The following is a 17,767-nucleotide window of genomic DNA, read 5'->3' as shown; positions in this document are numbered from 1 at the left end:
GGATGTACATCTCAGTCCATGTTCTCACCATTCTGTCACATACCTTCTATGTTATCCTGATCTACTCAACTTCTGCTGTCAGGTAACGTGGTGAACGGCACCATTGCCAGGCAGATGGTTGACATGTTGGTGGAGTCCTCCAGCAACGTGGAGATGATCCTCAAGTTCTTCGACATGTTCCTCAAGCTCAAGGACATCGTGGCGTCTGACGCCTTCCGTGACTATGTGACTGATCCACGTGGACTCATCTCAAAGAAGGACTTCTCCAAGGCCATGGACAGCCAGAAGCAGTACTCTCCTTCAGAAATTCAGTTCCTCCTTTCCTGCTCAGAGGCCGATGAGAACGAGATGATCAACTTTGAGGAGTTTGCCGATCGCTTCCAGGAGCCGGCCAAAGACATCGGATTCAACATCGCAGTCCTTCTCACAAATCTGTCAGAGCATGTACCTCATGACACTCGCCTTCAGAACTTCTTGGAGCAGGCAGAGAGCGTACTCAACTATTTCCGCCCGTTCCTCGGCCGCATTGAGATCATGGGTGCCAGCAGGAAGATCGAGCGCATTTACTTTGAGATCAGCGAGGCGAACCGCAACCAGTGGGAGATGCCACAGGTCCGAGAGTCCAAGCGGCAGTTTATCTTCGACGTGGTCAATGAGGGCGGCGAGAGTGAGAAGATGGAGATGTTTGTGAACTTCTGCGAGGACACCATTTTTGAGATGAACATCGCTGCGTCGATCTCCGAGCCTGAGGGAGAAGGTGCAGAGGAGGAAGACGACGAGGAAGAGGAGGAGGGCGGAGGAGATGAAGGAGGAGGAGAGTCTGGAGAAGGAGAGGAAGGCAATGGCGAGGGCGAAGCTCCGGAGTCAACCTCCGCCTTTGCAGACTTCCTGAAGAGTGTCGTCAACTTCTTCAACATGTTCACCTTCCGAAACCTGCGGCGTCAGTACCGCAAGCTCCGAAAAATGACCATAAAGGAGATGGTGATCGGCTTGGCTACGTTTATCTACACTATTCTGATGGGCATCCTGATATTTGTCTATAGTATATGTAAGGGCTTCTTCACACTAATATGGAAGGCGCTGTTTGGTGGAGGCTTAGTGGAGGGAGCCAAGAAGATGACAGTCACAGAGATTCTAGCCAGTATGCCGGATCCAACACAAGACGAAGTTCATGGCGACCTGCCACCTGAACCCGGAGCCAGAGAAGTCCAAGATGCAGATGGAGGAATGGACCATTTAGACACTGTGGAAGGAGAAGAAGAGGAGGAGGATGGTGAGGAGAGGGAAGGTGGACGCCTGCCTGGTTTCAATGCTCCCGGTGGACTCGGAGACTTTGGAGAGACGACGACAGAAGAACCTCCGACTCCAGAGGGCACGCCGCTGCTCAAGAGGAAACTGGTGAGTTGTTCTTTCTAATAGCTGTTTAATAACAGTCTCCATAAAACTGTTAATTGGCTACAAACTATCATTGCATCAGCTGGCCGCTGCAGTGGGAGGACAAGGCGAGGAGGAAACGGCTGAAGTACATGAAGAAGAACCTCCTCAGGAGACTGAGAAAGCAGAGTAAGTAGTCTGCCTGTTGCAGATCAACGTCAACACTGGAGATAATGAGTCCTCTGCTGATATTGAATCACTCTCAGCTGAAAATACAAGCTCTGTTCATTTCAGATGCAATTACAGGTGTATAGATTTAAAGCTTCCACATTACGCATGAACCATTAATTGCTGGCTTTTATCAGCTTTAAACTGGATGTAATTCACTGCGCAGAAATGTCTTCAAGCTTTCCCATTATTAGCTGTTCACATGAAGACAGATCTGTCACTTTTATTATCAAAAACACAAGTTTCTCTGCATCTTTTCCAGCACTGAGAATGGAGAGAAGGCAGAGAAACCAGAGCCTGAACCTGAAGCAAAGGAGGAAGAGCCTGCAGTGGAGGAGGAGGAGACGAAAACCGTGAAGACCAAAGCGAAGAAGGACAAGAAACACGCCGAGGAGGGCTTCGAGCTGTGGAATGAGCTGGAAGTTCAGAGGATTAAATTCATGGTAAGCAGCTCTCTGGTGCAGAGCATGTTTTTAAATGCATGTTAGATGATGATCGAACATCTAGATACTGGAAAATGAATCTGATATGTTCAGCCTGAATGCTGGACATTTAGTTTGGTCCTGAAAACATTATTTATGAAAAACATACTTACCTGTTTATTAATTCATGGAAGATATTTGGCCACTCCATGACAGCAGGAATCAAGATCTGATCAGTATTCCTGCTAGGTCTAATCCATTTTAAATTTTAATGAAGAGGATCCAGGCAGTTAAATGTTGCTTTTTTTTTCACCTAGACTGTACTCAAATCTTGCCAATTTCTTTATCTTTCCTCAGAACTACCTTTCTCGAAACTTCTACAACCTTCGGTTCTTGGCACTGTTCATCGCCTTCGCTCTCAATTTCATCTTGCTCTTCTACAGGGTCTGTACATTTGTCTACAACAAGCAACAAAAAAGTATCTGATTATAGTTTGGCCATGAGTCACTTCAGTGCTTTTCTTGTGCAACAATCCACTGCTCCCAGTGCTCCTGCCATGTAAGAACACACACTAGAAGTCCCAATCTGACCACTGGCAGGTGTGCATTTGCAATTTCATCGTAGAACTTTAATTTGTACTAAGAACAAATATCAAATTCTGTGCCAAAATGACACAGAATTCATGTCAAGGATCATTACTGATGATGAGTTTGATTGCAGCTACAAATCTATATACCAGAAACCAGTTTTTAAGGCTAAAGAAGGCAGCACAGCCCAGCACACACTCAGCGTTCTGTTTCACATTCACACTGCAAATTGGTCCCCCAGCATTGTTCTGTTACTGTCAAGTTATACTGTAACATGCCAAGCTGTCGGATGGAGAATATTTGATGCAAACGACTGAATCTGTGGCACAGGCCATCAAGCTCGTGCCTCAGTGCATTTTAAAAGTTTTGAGCTGCTCCAACACAATCTTCCAGAGTGGAATTCAAGCTGAAGGGTTGTTGTTTTGAAAGAGTGGAGAAGATCCTGCGCACGTCACAAATGGCACCTGATGTGTTTACAAGACGAGACTTCCAGGAAGTGTTTCAAACGTGGCAGGAGCACTGAGAGCTGAGTATTACTGCAAAAAGACTACTTTAGAATAGATGATGAATCAGGTTCTGTTTTTAGTTTTTCTAGCTGTAGTTTCAGATCTTATTTGCAACACCTTGTACTTTGGATGAAATGTACACATACAGTTTCTGAGCAAGACTTCTAATCTGACAGTCACCTGCAGGAGGCGCAACTGCACCATTGCAGATGAAACTAAGTGTGCGTTAAGGAGTTTGACTCGAATATAATTTTACACCAATATTCCTGGACAGAATCTTAACTGCTGTTCTCATGTTAGAAGTATTTTTTTCCAGTATGTGCTCTGGTTTTTGAGTTTCATGTCGCACAGTTACAATAAAAAAACAAGACTTGCAGGACTGATATTCAATGTCTGACCTCTTCAGGTGTCTGACAGTCCTCCAGGTGAGGAGGAGTTTGAGGGTTCTGGTCTGTTTGAGGGCTCTGGCCTGTTTGAAGGCTCCGGTGCTGAGGAGGACGGATCCGGTTTAGAAGACGGAGGAGAAGACGATGATGAAGAAGGCCCTTTGTACTACTTCCTGGAAGAGAGCACAGGCTACATGGAACCAGCCATGGCTTTCTTGGGTATCGTCCACACAATCATCTCCTTCCTCTGCATCATCGGATACAACTGCCTCAAGGTGTGGGCCGTTTGCTCTTCTTTGCATGAAAAAAACCCACCCGTTTAGTTGTCTGCTTGCTGGATTCATGCCGTGTGTCTTTCTGTTCGCATCCATCCTCCTCAGGTCCCTCTGGTTATCTTCAAAAGAGAGAAAGAACTGGCCAGAAAGCTGGAGTTTGATGGTCTCTATGTTACTGAGCAGCCTGAGGACGATGACATCAAGGGCCAGTGGGACAGATTGGTGCTCAATACTCCGTAAGAGAACTTTTACAATATCAGACTGCTGAATAAATGGATGAACATACAGCAGATTATGGAGCAAACCAGAAATTTCAGCCCATATTTAGTCCAGCCTGATCCTAGACTAGTCTCAACAGCAGACAAAACTATAGCCTTCCCCCACATCAACATTAAGACAGCTTTTTTTTTTTTTACCAACTCTTTCTCCTATCACATTGATAAGTAGCTTAATGAAGGTGACTCACCACTTTTCCACAGTGCAACCTTTACACAGCTCTGTCATTTTATAAACTTGGAAAATATTTTCCTTAATTAATCATCTCACACATCCAAAATTAAGCTAACGACACTGGCATCAGTCCTGTTGCATTTTTGTCCAAGTGTTCTGTGTATGATCGACAGACATCAAGGACAAAGCAATACGTTTTATCATTTCATTAAATATTAATGGAACATTTTAACCCTTTGCATGCAGGCAGGATTTTAATTATCGTGCTTCTCTTTTGATGCAGAACATTCCCCAACAATTACTGGGACAAGTTTGTCAAAAGAAAGGTGAGTTTCTCAGCCCAGAAGCCTCGTTTTTGCAGCGATATGTCCAGAAGTGAAACAAGAATCTGAGCATCTGTGTGTTATATGAAGGTTCTGGATAAATACGGTGACATCTATGGCAGAGAGAGAATTGCGGAGTTGCTCGGTATGGATTTGGCTTCTCTAGACGTCAGCGCCATGACGCACGAAAAGAAGCCTGAACCCGACACCTCGATGTTCAGCTGGTATGTGCTACAAGCTTTTTCCATTTTTCCATTTAATTAACACAGTTTATAGTGGGAAAAAAATGCGGCATAACAAGCTTGTCTTCTTTTATATCTGTGTAGGATAACATCTATCGACATCAAATACCAGATCTGGCAGTTTGGTGTTGTCTTCACCGACACTGTGAGTTTAAAAAAAAAAAAAAAAGCTTTTTGTGTTGGAATTTAATCTGTTAGGAGTGTGTTGTCACTGACACAGCTCTATTTCATCTTTCAGACCTTCCTCTACCTGGTTTGGTACATGTTAATGTCTCTGCTTGGACACTACAACAACTTCTTCTTCGCCGCTCATCTTCTGGACATCGCCATGGGTGTCAAGACCCTGCGCACCATCCTGTCCTCCGTCACCCACAACGGCAAACAGGTGACACTTCTGCAGCCTGTAGTTCAGCCGAAAACTCCCTAAAGTTTGGTCACTTGGCCGTTTGCTGCAGCTGAGTCACCACTGGCTTTACCATTGTGTCAAAAATGCAGATTTTTTTACGGAATTTGGTTAAAGCAAATTATTTTTGGGAGGGGGGAATTTAGAAATGACATGGAGAATAAAACAAATTTCTACTTAGATTTGGTTAATTTTCATGGCAGAACATGTAACCTATAAGTAGTTCAAGGACCATAAGAAAGTTAAAGATCTACCTTTTTTTCTGTTTGTGACATTTCTAGCTCAGATAAATGGTGCAAATTTTTAAAAATGAACATGCCTTTCAAACCTGTTTTTGGTTTTTCGGCTGTTCAGCTGGTTAAGATATAAAGATAAATGAAATAAAGTCCTCTTCAGCCTTTTTGTCAGGTGACACCTCCACTGCTGATGCATCTCCAGACTTTCTCTTTCCCCATTAGACACTCTAAACTGAACTCATATGATCTGTTCCTTGCAGCTGATGATGACGGTGGGTTTGCTGGCTGTCGTCGTCTACCTGTACACTGTGGTGGCCTTCAACTTCTTCCGCAAGTTCTACAACATGAGTGAAGATGAGGATGAACCGGACATGAAGTGCGACGACATGATGACTGTGAGTTTCGAGGACCATTTGGTGGAGATGAACTTTACTTTGGGTTTTAAATCCTTAAACTGACCTTTTGTCACCTGATCCTGCAGTGTTACCTGTTCCACATGTACGTCGGCGTGCGCGCTGGTGGTGGCATTGGTGATGAAATCGAGGACCCGGCTGGAGATGAGTATGAGCTCTACCGAGTCTTCTTTGACATCACCTTCTTCTTCTTTGTCATCGTCATCCTGCTGGCTATCATCCAGGGTAAAGGGGTTGTTTTAATTCAACAAAAGTGCAGACAAAATTCAAACATTTAGTCGTGGAGTTTGAAAAGTTCTGGCGAAAAGTGGAACGGAGAAGCATGTTTGAAAGTTTTGAAAGAGTGTATGACTCAAAGTTGTAGGTCTGAATCCTAATTTTGAAGAGGAAATGTCCCCTTTTCAAGCCCTTTGCTCTTCTTTGCTTCTTTGTCTGCCAGGTTTGATCATTGACGCCTTTGGAGAGCTGAGAGACCAGCAGGAGCAGGTCAGAGAGGACATGGAGGTAAGATAATGAGTCTCGCTGGGATCTAAATGGTCACTTCAATTAACTTCACCTTCGACTCTCATTCAGCTACAAGACAAGAATGTGTTTAATCTGCACTTGTCTTTCTCCGTGCAGACCAAATGTTTCATCTGCGGAATAGGAAGCGACTACTTTGACACGACGCCGCATGGCTTCGAGACGCACACTTTAGAAGAACACAATTTGGCCAACTACATGTGAGTTATTTTTCCGACTGCAGATAAGACAGTTACACTCCTTTAAACACAGTATGCATTCATTGTTTCTGAACCTGTGCTTGTGTCTCTCCTCAAGAAACAGCAGATACTTGACACTGTATAGATTTAGATAGATTATTTCCCCATTTTGTCCTGCTGGGTTTGGTGTCTCTGAAGACTGATTCCTTTTTGTGTGTTTTTTCAGGTTCTTCTTGATGTATCTCATCAATAAAGATGAAACAGAACACACAGGACAGGTCAGTAAACATACAGATCGGTTTAATCCTCCCAACTCAAAGCAGTTTCCGAGCATTTGTAGCGCCTGTTTTACTCACCGTGGGCTCATTTCCCTCTGCAATATGAAGTCCTGAACCTCCGTGGAGGTAGAGAGAATTCAGAGATAGAATTCATTTGATCAAATATTTAATTTCTTTGATTATTAATTTAGCAAAAATTGAAAAACCTTGGACCAACAAGTACATTTTTCCACACAGGTGTTACTAATATTGGAAAAATGATGACTCTATATGTTGTAGATATTTTTACATTTTAAATTGTTAAAACATTTCCCAGAACTTTTCTTGTGTGATTGTTGGACATAGCTGAGTCACCAGTGGCTTGACAGCTGTGCCAAGAAGTGCAGAATTTTTTGTTTCTCACACGTTCAAAAATAATTGTACAAATCATTTTTGGGGATGGATTTTTTTTTAATGCAATGCCGAATAAAGTGATTTTTAATAAATATCATAAATTAGGCTTAGATATGGTTAATTTTCCTGCAGAACAGCATGTCATCGATGAATAGTTCAAAGACTGTCAGAAAGTTGAAAATCTTACAATTTTTTTCAGTTTTTGGAGTTTCTGGCTCTGATAAATGATGTAATTCTGATGATTTTTATAAGACAACATGCCTCTCAAAGGATCCATTGGTTTTTTAGGTTAAGAGCATTAAGATATTTTGAACGCTTGTCAAATAAAGGTGCATGCCTATTCAACCTTTTTATAAATCTCCATTAATAATTAAAGTCATCCTCTAACCATTTTGTCTTATGCTGCAACATTTTTGCTTTTCTCCCCGGCCTTCAGGAGTCATACGTGTGGAAGATGTACCAGGAGCGATGCTGGGACTTCTTCCCGGCTGGAGACTGCTTCAGGAAGCAGTATGAGGACCAGCTCGGATAAAGTCCTGCATCTTCAACATGCGTCTAAATGAGAAAAAGAGGAGAGAGGAGGGAAATTTCAGAGAGAGGAAAGATTTTAAATTTACAGATTGAACACATCTATGTCTTAGTTTTGCCTTCTGCATATTGCTCTCCTCGGTTAAAGCTATGCACACTTTGACTCCACCTGCAGGAGAACTTTGACGGAATTACATGAAGAAAAACAGAGTAATAATGACAACCAGAAGCCAGGGGCCTTTTTATTCCGCTATGAAATACACTACTTGGCCTTTTTCATTTCAAATATACATAGATTGCCTTGCATCAATTGTGTCTTTACACAAGGGGCTCTTTTAGTCGCTGCTGCTGTAAACGTTCTAGTGCCTATAGCAATGTCACTGCTTTAGCCATCAGGTAGTTTAGGCTTTTAGTTTTGTTTGAGATTTGACTGGATATGTCTTATTTACATTGTTTGTAAGACTGGATTTTTTTTTGTATGTGACTGCAGCCATTTTTGATTATTGATTTCAGTGAGAGAGCGTTTCAAAAGACGATGATTCAGTCGTACGTTCGAGATCCTGGAGGGAGCACTGGACACTTTTTGGCCCCTCTCTCGCTCCTTTTCTCACAAAAGACACAGAAACTTATCTTCAAACAAGCGATCGTGAATGAAAACTGACTTGGACTGACTTGCCAAGATAATAAACGTAGTAGTATCTCAGTTAATCGGCGTGATTCAGCTACGTAGACGAACCCAGTTGGCACTCTGAAGTCTTACGATGCGTCCCTGGGTGTATGTGGTCCCCTATCTCCACTGGTGTCTCTGTGCCATATAAGATAGTGAAGATGTACACATACAGCGTAGGAGGATGCCAAGGTTATTTATTTATTATTTATACACAGATCAGATCTTCTGAAGACGACCGTTTTAGCCCGTCTGTATCTCTGGCCAACAGTCTGTTCTAATGACACTTTATGCACAAATAAGTTTTTGTGAGTGCATTAAAAATAAGTATTGAATGTATTTAATGTATACATTTTGGCCAAAGTGTCACCTGTATTACTGAGTATCGACTAGGCTGCTTCGGGGGCCTTTTGAAAAGACATATTTTACATAAATCATAGATACATATATTTTTTTCTTTAGGGCTTTTGAGGAGTTTAAATGATCCATGCTACTTTGTCAGACATGAACATGTTTGTGAAATCCACGGTGGTGAAGAGAATTTGGTCTTACACTGAAGTAAATGCCCAGTTTGCAGTCAGAAGGGAGAAAAATTGGCTTTTGTTTTTGCTGGTTAGGTTTTTACGATAGATATTTTTAGGAATTCAGCATATCGGTTATTTTTCTCGATCAAGAAAAGTCACGTGTGATGCGTTGATCTCAGACAGTTCTGCCTTTACTACGCCTCCTTCAGATCACGTACAAACCCACAAACTCTCCATCTTGTATTTAGTGTTACGATATTGTCAGAGACAGAGCAGTATTTTGGTTGCTGATGACTCTGAAGTGTGCTTTTGTCCTGCTGTGGATCCACACAGAGGCTGCTGATGGTCTGGAGCTGAATGGAGATCACTACTTTCCACTTGACCGAGTGTCCTCTGACTGAACCCTGTGTTTCAATACAGAATAAACAGATTATTTTAAGGAGAACTCGAACATGTTTCCTTATCTGTGGGTCATTCTCTGCATGCGTGTGCTGTGTGTGGTATACTTGAGGTTGTCAGTGTGTGGGTATTTTGGAAAATCAGATTTTATTTTAAGGCTAGAAATTTAGCGTAAAGGTACAGGTTATGGAATGATTTATGTATCATTACAAACCTTTAAGCATGCATGCCTGCTGAAAATTTTTTTAAAAATACGGTTACTAGCTGTCAGGTGTGAACTTTAGACAGAATGCAGGATCATTTCCTTAATTTTTATTTGTTAGTATTTGTCATTCTGGCTGACCTGTTGCTCAGTGTTTTCACAAATGTGCTCAAGGACATCTTATAGTATTCATATTACTCATTACATTATTAAAAATAAGTGATTTCTTTATTTTCTTTTCATGAGAAGTCCTATTTCTTATTTCCTCTGATATAATTCCATAGAATCCACAGATTACTGAGTCTATGTATTCAGCATACTTTGCAGTTTTTGCTCTGATCATTAACTGACTATAAAAGATTTTTTGTTTTACTAAATGAAATGTTCCTGCGCTCATTCATCTAGTGCTGGGGTTTCATGGTGGCTTTATCACAACTTTATCTTAAACAAAGACAAAAATGTCGCACTATTGACTTTTCTGGAAACACCCATGTATTTCCATGACAGCTTTTGTTCTCTGAAAGATTTCTGTGTCTATCTGCATGTATGTGTGTCTGTATAAGTGCCTTGCATGTTTACTTTGCGAAGCTTTAACCTACTGCCTCCAGAGAATATACATATTTGAAATTATACGTAGGAGTGGTAGATAAAGGTGACATGTTTCTGTTTGGCTTGGCTTTGGTAGACAGGCTTATCTTAATATTCCATGAATCATACTTTCAATCATAAGGAAGTAGAAAAACTACATCAGCTTGCTGTGTTGAACAGAGATCATGTGGCCTTTCATTCTAAGCTCCACTTGTCTTTTTCACAACCAAAAAGAACAAGAAATGCATTATGGCATTTTTTCCTCATTGTTTTGTGCATTTACTCAAGTATAAATGTACAAGATGCTTGTATTTTACTTGGGGACTATATAGTTGTTCTCTGCTTACATTTAATTTTTACTCCAGCTCATTTATTTAGTAGCTTTACATTCCAGTTTCTCAAAGTACTTGTCTTGAAGTAGGAGTGGAAGATCAGAGCTGTTCCTTTTAATTAATGAATGCGTCTTTTTAAATAGTACAGTGATGTGCTTTTGCTTGTGAAACGACATTTTCAGTGCACAACTTTTACTTGCAATAGAGTATCTTTATATTACAGCGTTGCTACTTTCACATCATCAAAGGACCTGAATGCTTCCTGACACTCCGATTCATTCGCTGCAGCAATGTTCAGTAATGTTGGATTTCCCTTCCACAAGCTTCACAAACACACATCTTTTGTTGTCAGGTGCCACTCCTCTGTCGGGGCAAAGGTAAATTTGCATCTTCTGCCTCCAAAGCAAACACGGTGATGCAGTCCTGGGTTTGGTTTTCTGCTCTGCTCCTCCCTCAATACTTGTATAAAATGAGACCTCTAGCAGAGATCAGTCTTTGACAAAAACTCTCCTGTTTTCAGTCTGCTTGTCCATCTCACCCACTGCTGCCATGTTTGTTGCTCCGCCCGGCTATCAGCCAGTCTATGGCCCTGTGAGTAGCTGCACTAACAGCCTCTGATTTTTTTTTGGTTATGATTGTGGGTGGTGTATTGCATGAATGACAAGGGATTAGGATGTAGGGCAGATTATGCTAAATATATATTAGTGTAATGTTATCCATTTCATGCAGGAACAACTAGTTCTGGACTGGATTGTGGGATTGTCTTTAAATCTGTTTTTTGTCGCAGCTACTCATAGTTTAATCGGTTTTATGAGATTTAGTGAATTTATGTATTGAAAAATGCTATTACATGAATGAACTTCTTGTTGACAGTTTCAATATGATACCAGGACAGTGTGGACTTTATGTAAGGCAAAACCAAAAGGATGCAGAGAAAGATTTTGTTATTTTTTAATTATTCCAAGGAATGTACCTCTAAGGTGAAATGTAGCCATCTTGACATCAATGCAGTGGTGGAAGAAGTGCAACTAAAAGCAAAGTTATTAGCTTTATGTGCTTAAAATGTTTTTAAGAAATCATTCTGCCACAAACTTGAGAAATGATGCATCAGTGCCTTCGTTGCATTTTAAGTTTGCAGCTAATTGAGGTGGAACTTGTTTTAGCTGCTATAAATTTGCTTAGTTTCATCCAGTGTTTCTCAAGCCAGAGGTGTAGTGCTCATAAGAGGATCACAGATTAACCTAAAAGGTCAGGAGATGATAAATAGGAGAGAAAACCATTGTAACGTTAGCATGCAAAAATCTGAATTTGTTTTTGGAATCATTCGGCAAACTTTCCTTTAGAGTGAAATTATGGAGAGCTGTGTGTCTTTAGGCCACATAAAAAGCTATTTAATTGAAGCTATACACTACTGCACCTACTGTAAAAGTATTACTAATAAATGATAATATACAAGACATGACAAGAGGTCACTGCTTACTTCTCATGAGCCAAAAAATTGTGGCACAGCTGACTGAATCTTTGACATTGCCTTTCATTAAACATTTTTAGATTAAAGTTTAATTGGAAATGTAACTAGTAACTTCATCCATCAAATGCATGTAGCAAAGTCTATACACTTGAATAAAATGGACATACTGGGGTATTTTTAGCATTTATTTTCCGTGACAGCATCTAGGACTATAGACTATTGCTGATATACATGGATTTTTAAAGGTACTCATTCTATTTTGAGTTACTATCACTGATCTACTGAATATTGTGAGTGACATTTGGAGGTGCGTCTCACATGCCTGCATGCATTGTACAGTGTGGTTGATTATTTTTGTGCACGGTGCAGTGCATTCCCTATCTGGGGCCCATTTATGGAGGCCTGAGGGAAGGAGTGTCCATCTACATCCAGGGGTCCATCCCTGAAGACATCACCAGGTGAGTTTAGAAAGCCTACAGTGCAGAGTTTTATCATAAAATCTATACTAGTTTTACTAATAGCATTTAAATGTGTTCAGTCTGTATGTCTGGTAACGTTCTTATCAGTTCTATTCACTGGGACATGCAGTATTTAATGAAAACCCTCTGACAGCATTTAAATACTGAGGGTACACCTTGTGTAATCTAATTCTGGGTGGAGCTGGTTTCTTTGTATTGTTAGATCAAAGCACACCGGCAGCACACAGCTCTGCTTTTACCATTAGGCCCCCCTCTTTTTAAAATAGCAATATCCACATCGCTGGAAGTGCTTTCACAGGCCATTAACGCACAAAGCAAACAGTACAAATTCCTGACTGCAACATTGCATCTTTAGCTCCTTTGTAAAGAGACTTTTTACAGGATCCTCAGATTTTTCCTCACTCAGCCCCACCTACACTGTTCAAACTAATCTATCAGTTACTCCAGCATTCAGTGACGTAATATTTGTGGTTCTCCTGATGTTGTTTTTGGCAGGTTCTATATCAACCTGCTCTGTGGAGAGTCTGAGGCCAGCGACATCGCCATGCACTTCAACCCTCGGTTTGACGGCTGGGACAAAGTGGTGTTTAACTCCTGCCAGGGTGGATGCTGGGAGTCGGAGGAGAAGATTCGTAGTATGCCTTTCTGCAAGGGCGAGCTCTTTGAAATGGTCATCATAGTAACTATAGAGGGCTACCAGGTCAGAAAAACTACATGTACACCCACTGGAAGCACTTTTTATGAATAATAATTTTCTTTAATCCCCCTTTTACAGCTGCAAAAAACTTCATAAATGCTTCATGTACATTAGAAAGTGACAGCAGGATGAGTTAGAGTACATGAATTTGTTCCTTTAAATGCCAGTAATGGGCCTAAAGTAAAGTGTTACCTCTTGAAAAGCCATAACTTGTGCTTTTGTTGTGCTGCAGATGGCTGCGATGTCTACTCATGTATTAATAGACCTGTGTATTAATGGCACCTCTGTTTAACATTTGTCTGTTGCAGATTATAGTCAATGGGAATGACTTCTACACCTTTGCACACCGTCTCCCCATGCAGCGAGTTTGTGCGATGCAGATTGCAGGAGATGTTTCTGTCCAGACCATTAATGTCATCGGGGTGAGTCCTCAAGTCCGAGAGGCTTTTGACGCTTTGGGCTTTGCTGGAAAAATAAATTAAAGTCAAAAATAGAATGTGTGAATCATGAACAGCTGATGGCTAATGCTTTGTGCCTCTGTCAGGGTGCTCGAGGTGGCATGTATAGGTATCCAGGAGGAATGGGAGTGAGTAAAACAGCAAATGCAATGTCGTGTTCAGAAAATGCTTGTGCTTGCTTTGTTCTGCTGGGTTTAAGATATTAAAATAATATTACTTAAAGCTTTAAAATGCAGTGAAAAACATGTCTTGCATCTCCTGCAGGTAAGTGGTCAGTGGTTGCTGGGGTGTTATTAATTGTTGCTAGGGTGCTTGTGCTGTATTGCATGGTCAGGGTATTTAAATTGGTTGCTAAATATTGAGTATAGGCAAACACATTTTTGTACCAGTAGTAGTAGCTGTCGCAGTACTAGTTGTTTTGTATGTGTATTACTCCATTGTTCACCTGTTATTACAATATATTCTATTATTATACTGGAATTAGCAACCATTTCTGCAAGTGTCTTTCTATATATGAGCCAGTTTTCTCCTCTGTTATTTTTAGAAGTTTGTTAATCATATTTGTTTCTTCTGTTTGGCCTTTTCAGGGTGGAACGGGAGGTGGAATGGGAGGTGGAATGGGAGGTGGAATGGGAGGAGGAATGGGAGGAGGAATGGGAGTGAGTATACATACTAGCGTATCTGCCAGCAACTGAATTTAGCATGGCCTTGCACTTGATTAAATCTGTTTACCATGTCTTAACAGGGAGGATATCCAGGAGGCGGCATGGGGGTACGTCTGTTCTTAACTGTATTTACATGCAGTTTCCTTTAAGTGTAACATGAAGTGTAGTGAAATACAGTAAACTGACCCCTGCTTCGTTTGGCTAGGGAGGATACCCAGGCGGCATGGGAGGAGGAATGGACGTAAGTATATCTGGGAGGCCTTTGTAGTATTTTGTTCAAGTGTCAGAACTGAAATAAGTGTATTATTTAACTGATGTTTAACACTTTTCAACAGGGAGGATTTCCAGGCGGCATGGGGGTGAATAGACACTTCATCAGTGTTCAATTTCATACTTGTTTTTTATTTAAAAAGTGTCATATGTCACAAATGTCAAAAAAGAAAGCATCAGAAGAAAACATACTTTACTTGAAATATGTGCTTGTTTGCAGGGTGGATATCCAGGAGGCATGGGAGGTGGTATGGGGGTATGTCATTTTAGAATAACAGCTGATATTGTCCTTGTAAACCGGTTTGTAAGTTAAGTTCAGAAGTTTGGATGTGATCGATGCTTTTTCTGTTTTGTTTTTTTTCTTCAAACAGGGAGGATTCCCAGGAGCAAATCTGCCGGTGAGACAAAGTTGCCACGTTCTCCGTGTACATTCTTTTGTTGTCGTTTGTGGCAAACTTACCTACATGTTGCATCTGTAAATGTGATTCCAGGGTATGGGTGGACAGCCAGTCTACAATCCTGTAAGTGAAACATGACACACAATCATTTGCACTACAGTCAGTGATGGACTGGCACACACGCATTCAGAATTAATAATGACATTTAAGATGCTAATGAGATAGAAAATAATAATAACTACCAGTAACTTGATTTATATTGCACCCTTAAGAACAGCTTTTACAAGGTGCTTTGACAGTCAAAACATGCAAACACAGCAAGCCTCAAGGAGACAAGTCAGAGCAGTCAAGTAAATAAATAGTAAAAATGACAAGTTAGATATTATTAGCTAGATCAGCATACATATCAAACAAAGGAACTAGGCAGTTTAAAAATTAAAGAAAACGTTAGGGACTTTTGAGATTATATCACGCCAAAGAACCAGGCAGCTAAAATTAAGATAAAATGAGAGTGAGCATGTAAAAAAAAGGAAACAATATAGAATAAAACATTAAAATTAATTAAAGCTAAAGTAAACTTCACCTAAAAGCAAGCCTATAAAAGTTGGGTTATAAAGATAATGACACTGTGGTGACTCTAATCTGACTCCCTGAATTACTGTAATACCAAATAATCATAACACATTTCAGAAAAGGTGTAATGGACCAGAGTCGGTGATCTTCAGTTCATTTGTAGAATAACTGTGCACCACACAGACCAGTGAGCTACAAAACTGAGCTACAAATCTACATTTCTATAATTAAATCAAGCAGACGCTTTTATCCAAAGCGACGTACAGTAAATACAGCACAAGCAAGGATCTACTTGGAGAAAACAACTTGGATAAAAGCCATAAATCCTCCCATAAGACCATAAAGCTGGTCTTGAGGTCATCAAAAGTAATTACAAACATTAACTTAAATAAAGTTCTTTAAGCTGCCCAACATGCGTCACACGTCTCCCCAAAGTTTGATCATCACCTGATTCTTACCTCCTACCATGAGCTGCATCGACACATCATGCAGGACCATCTTTATTCACATTCAAACCCCGTACAATCATTGTTTTAGGTGCATCTTTTAATCTGAATGTTAATTTTGCAGAATGTCCTCATTAATGCTCCTTTTGAGACTTTACATACTGACCGTCTATTTCAGGAGTCATAAGATGCATATGTGCATATTCAAAATACCACCAGTACAGTTTCTTTAGTATTGTTTTTCCATTTATAAATACTTACCATAATTTTAGCTTCTATGATTGTTTATTTCAGCACATATATGAACATTCTGTAAACACATAATAAAAATGGCCTGCTTGGACATACACTGGATTATCATTTCTGACAACCCCCATTTGGCATCTTGTTTTTGGTATTTTATCTTGTCATGACATTTTGAATTGTGTATTTTAGGCCTAACGCCACAACTCACATACTCTGCGTCTATTTTAGGAGTTGTCTTTTGAACCTCTTATCTGGAAAGTGCTAGTTTTCTGTTATGTCTACCTTGATAGTATGTAGAAATGAGAACATTTAGAACTGTGTGTGTTTGCGGTCCTCCATTGGTTGCAGAGAGAAATGGTAACATAATAAATTAAAAACTGAAATAAGCTTCAGTTCAGACATCTTAGCATACTGCAGTGAATACATTCAAAATATGCTGAGCAAACTGAAGTGATCACAATCTCTTCAAATATGTAAAGGAATGTATACCAGAGAAAATTAAATTTACTGTCACTGTTGCAACCACAAAAGGAATGTCAACATTGGCATTCGGCTCCAAACACAGCTGAGCTACAGCTGTAAAAAAAACTACGATGTAAAGACTGTTGGAGGCAGTTCTGATTTAGGCCTCGCATGTCCTACCATGTTGATGATACAGAAGACAAACATTAAAGTTTTCATTTAATGAGTGTGACCAGTCAGACGTCTACTACAAGCTAAATTTGACGTTCCAGTGTGTTTTCTGTGTATAATGAGCAGCCTTACAGACACCTGTTGCCTTGCAGTTTTATCATTATTATGAAAAATGTCTGATTTTTGTCTTCGCTGTGTGCTTTAAGCCCATTCCCTACTCCAACATGATCCCAGGAGGGATGTTCCCTAAGAGGACCCTGATCATCAGAGGCATGGTGCCCTATGGAGCAGACAGGTGGGCGTTTATCAGTCTACATGCTGGAATCACTGCAGCTTAGAGCACCAACAGATGTTTATTATGTCCCGGTTGTTGCAGAATGAGCATCAACTTCATGGTGAGCAGATGTCGGGACATCGCCTTCCACATGAACCCCAGAGTGAGGGAGGGAATCGTGGTGAGAAACAGCATGCTGGGAGGTAGCTGGGGCCAGGAGGAGAGGGAGCTGGGCATGTGTCCCTTCATGGAGGGACAATACTTTGATGTAAGTAGCATCTGTCAGTTCAGTCCTTACAATCAAGCTATATGTGGTTTTGATGTGTTTACAACGATAAGTTTTCTGTCTTCACCTCTCAGATGTCGATTCGTTGCGGGAACCAGAGGTTTAAGGTATTTGTGAACGGGCAGCACTTGTTTGACTTCTTCCACCGCTTCCAGTCCTTCAGTGAGATCGACCTGCTGGAGATAGAAGGCGACATACAGATCTCTTATATCCACTTCTGAGGCAACACACACCTTTGTACTCAACTATGAAGAGAGTTTTCTCAAGGTTTTATGTCAAAGCATACGTCAAACTCCTGAAATTACAAAATGTTACCTCATCCTCTGCTGTACTGATTAATACCCGGTTATTGAAATAACAAACATGTCACAAACACATTTTATATGAATAAAATTAATACTGTCAACATCCAGC

At 40.6% G+C, this 17,767-nt stretch overlaps 2 protein-coding genes across 2 annotated transcripts in view; both read left to right on the top strand.

The window, feature by feature from the left end:
* Positions 1-9,387, top strand: part of ryr1b (ryanodine receptor 1b (skeletal)) — an 83,285-nt gene extending 73,898 nt beyond the window's left edge. The window contains 16 exon segments of the mRNA XM_051958395.1: positions 83-1,398; positions 1,478-1,563; positions 1,865-2,045; positions 2,382-2,468; positions 3,524-3,778; positions 3,884-4,014; positions 4,512-4,554; positions 4,642-4,775; positions 4,878-4,938; positions 5,032-5,178; positions 5,693-5,827; positions 5,914-6,070; positions 6,285-6,349; positions 6,467-6,567; positions 6,773-6,824; positions 7,654-9,387. Coding sequence (XP_051814355.1) covers positions 83-1,398; positions 1,478-1,563; positions 1,865-2,045; positions 2,382-2,468; positions 3,524-3,778; positions 3,884-4,014; positions 4,512-4,554; positions 4,642-4,775; positions 4,878-4,938; positions 5,032-5,178; positions 5,693-5,827; positions 5,914-6,070; positions 6,285-6,349; positions 6,467-6,567; positions 6,773-6,824; positions 7,654-7,749 — 3,047 coding nt within the window. The 3' untranslated portion in view covers positions 7,750-9,387.
* Positions 9,388-9,512: 125 nt separating this feature from the next.
* LOC110957938 (galectin-6-like) lies at positions 9,513-17,765 on the top strand. Its single transcript, XM_051958394.1, has 15 exons — positions 9,513-11,048; positions 12,298-12,386; positions 12,903-13,107; positions 13,413-13,526; positions 13,649-13,690; positions 14,150-14,221; positions 14,308-14,334; positions 14,433-14,468; positions 14,563-14,586; positions 14,718-14,753; positions 14,869-14,895; positions 14,989-15,018; positions 17,000-17,088; positions 17,170-17,335; positions 17,428-17,765. Exons 1-15 carry the CDS (start codon positions 11,007-11,009, stop codon positions 17,572-17,574), a joined length of 1,146 nt encoding a protein of 381 aa, XP_051814354.1. The 5' UTR covers positions 9,513-11,006; the 3' UTR covers positions 17,575-17,765.
* The last annotated feature ends 2 nt before the right edge of the window (positions 17,766-17,767 follow it).

This window comes from Acanthochromis polyacanthus, chromosome 13 (assembly GCF_021347895.1).
Source record: "Acanthochromis polyacanthus isolate Apoly-LR-REF ecotype Palm Island chromosome 13, KAUST_Apoly_ChrSc, whole genome shotgun sequence".
Taxonomy (NCBI): Eukaryota; Metazoa; Chordata; class Actinopteri; family Pomacentridae; genus Acanthochromis; species Acanthochromis polyacanthus.
The sequence above is the reverse complement of the archived record's forward strand: the minus strand, read 5'-3'. Positions and strand labels throughout refer to the sequence as shown.

Coding starts and splice junctions, on each gene's coding strand:
- LOC110957938 (XM_051958394.1), top strand. CDS start 11,007: ATGTTTGTTGCTCCGCCCGGCTATCAGCCAGTCTATGGCCCT. Junction 12,387..12,902: donor ATCCCTGAAGACATCACCAG/GTGAGTTTAGAA, acceptor TGTTTTTGGCAG/GTTCTATATCAACCTGCTCT. Junction 14,754..14,868: donor GCATGGGAGGTGGTATGGGG/GTATGTCATTTT, acceptor TTCTTCAAACAG/GGAGGATTCCCAGGAGCAAA.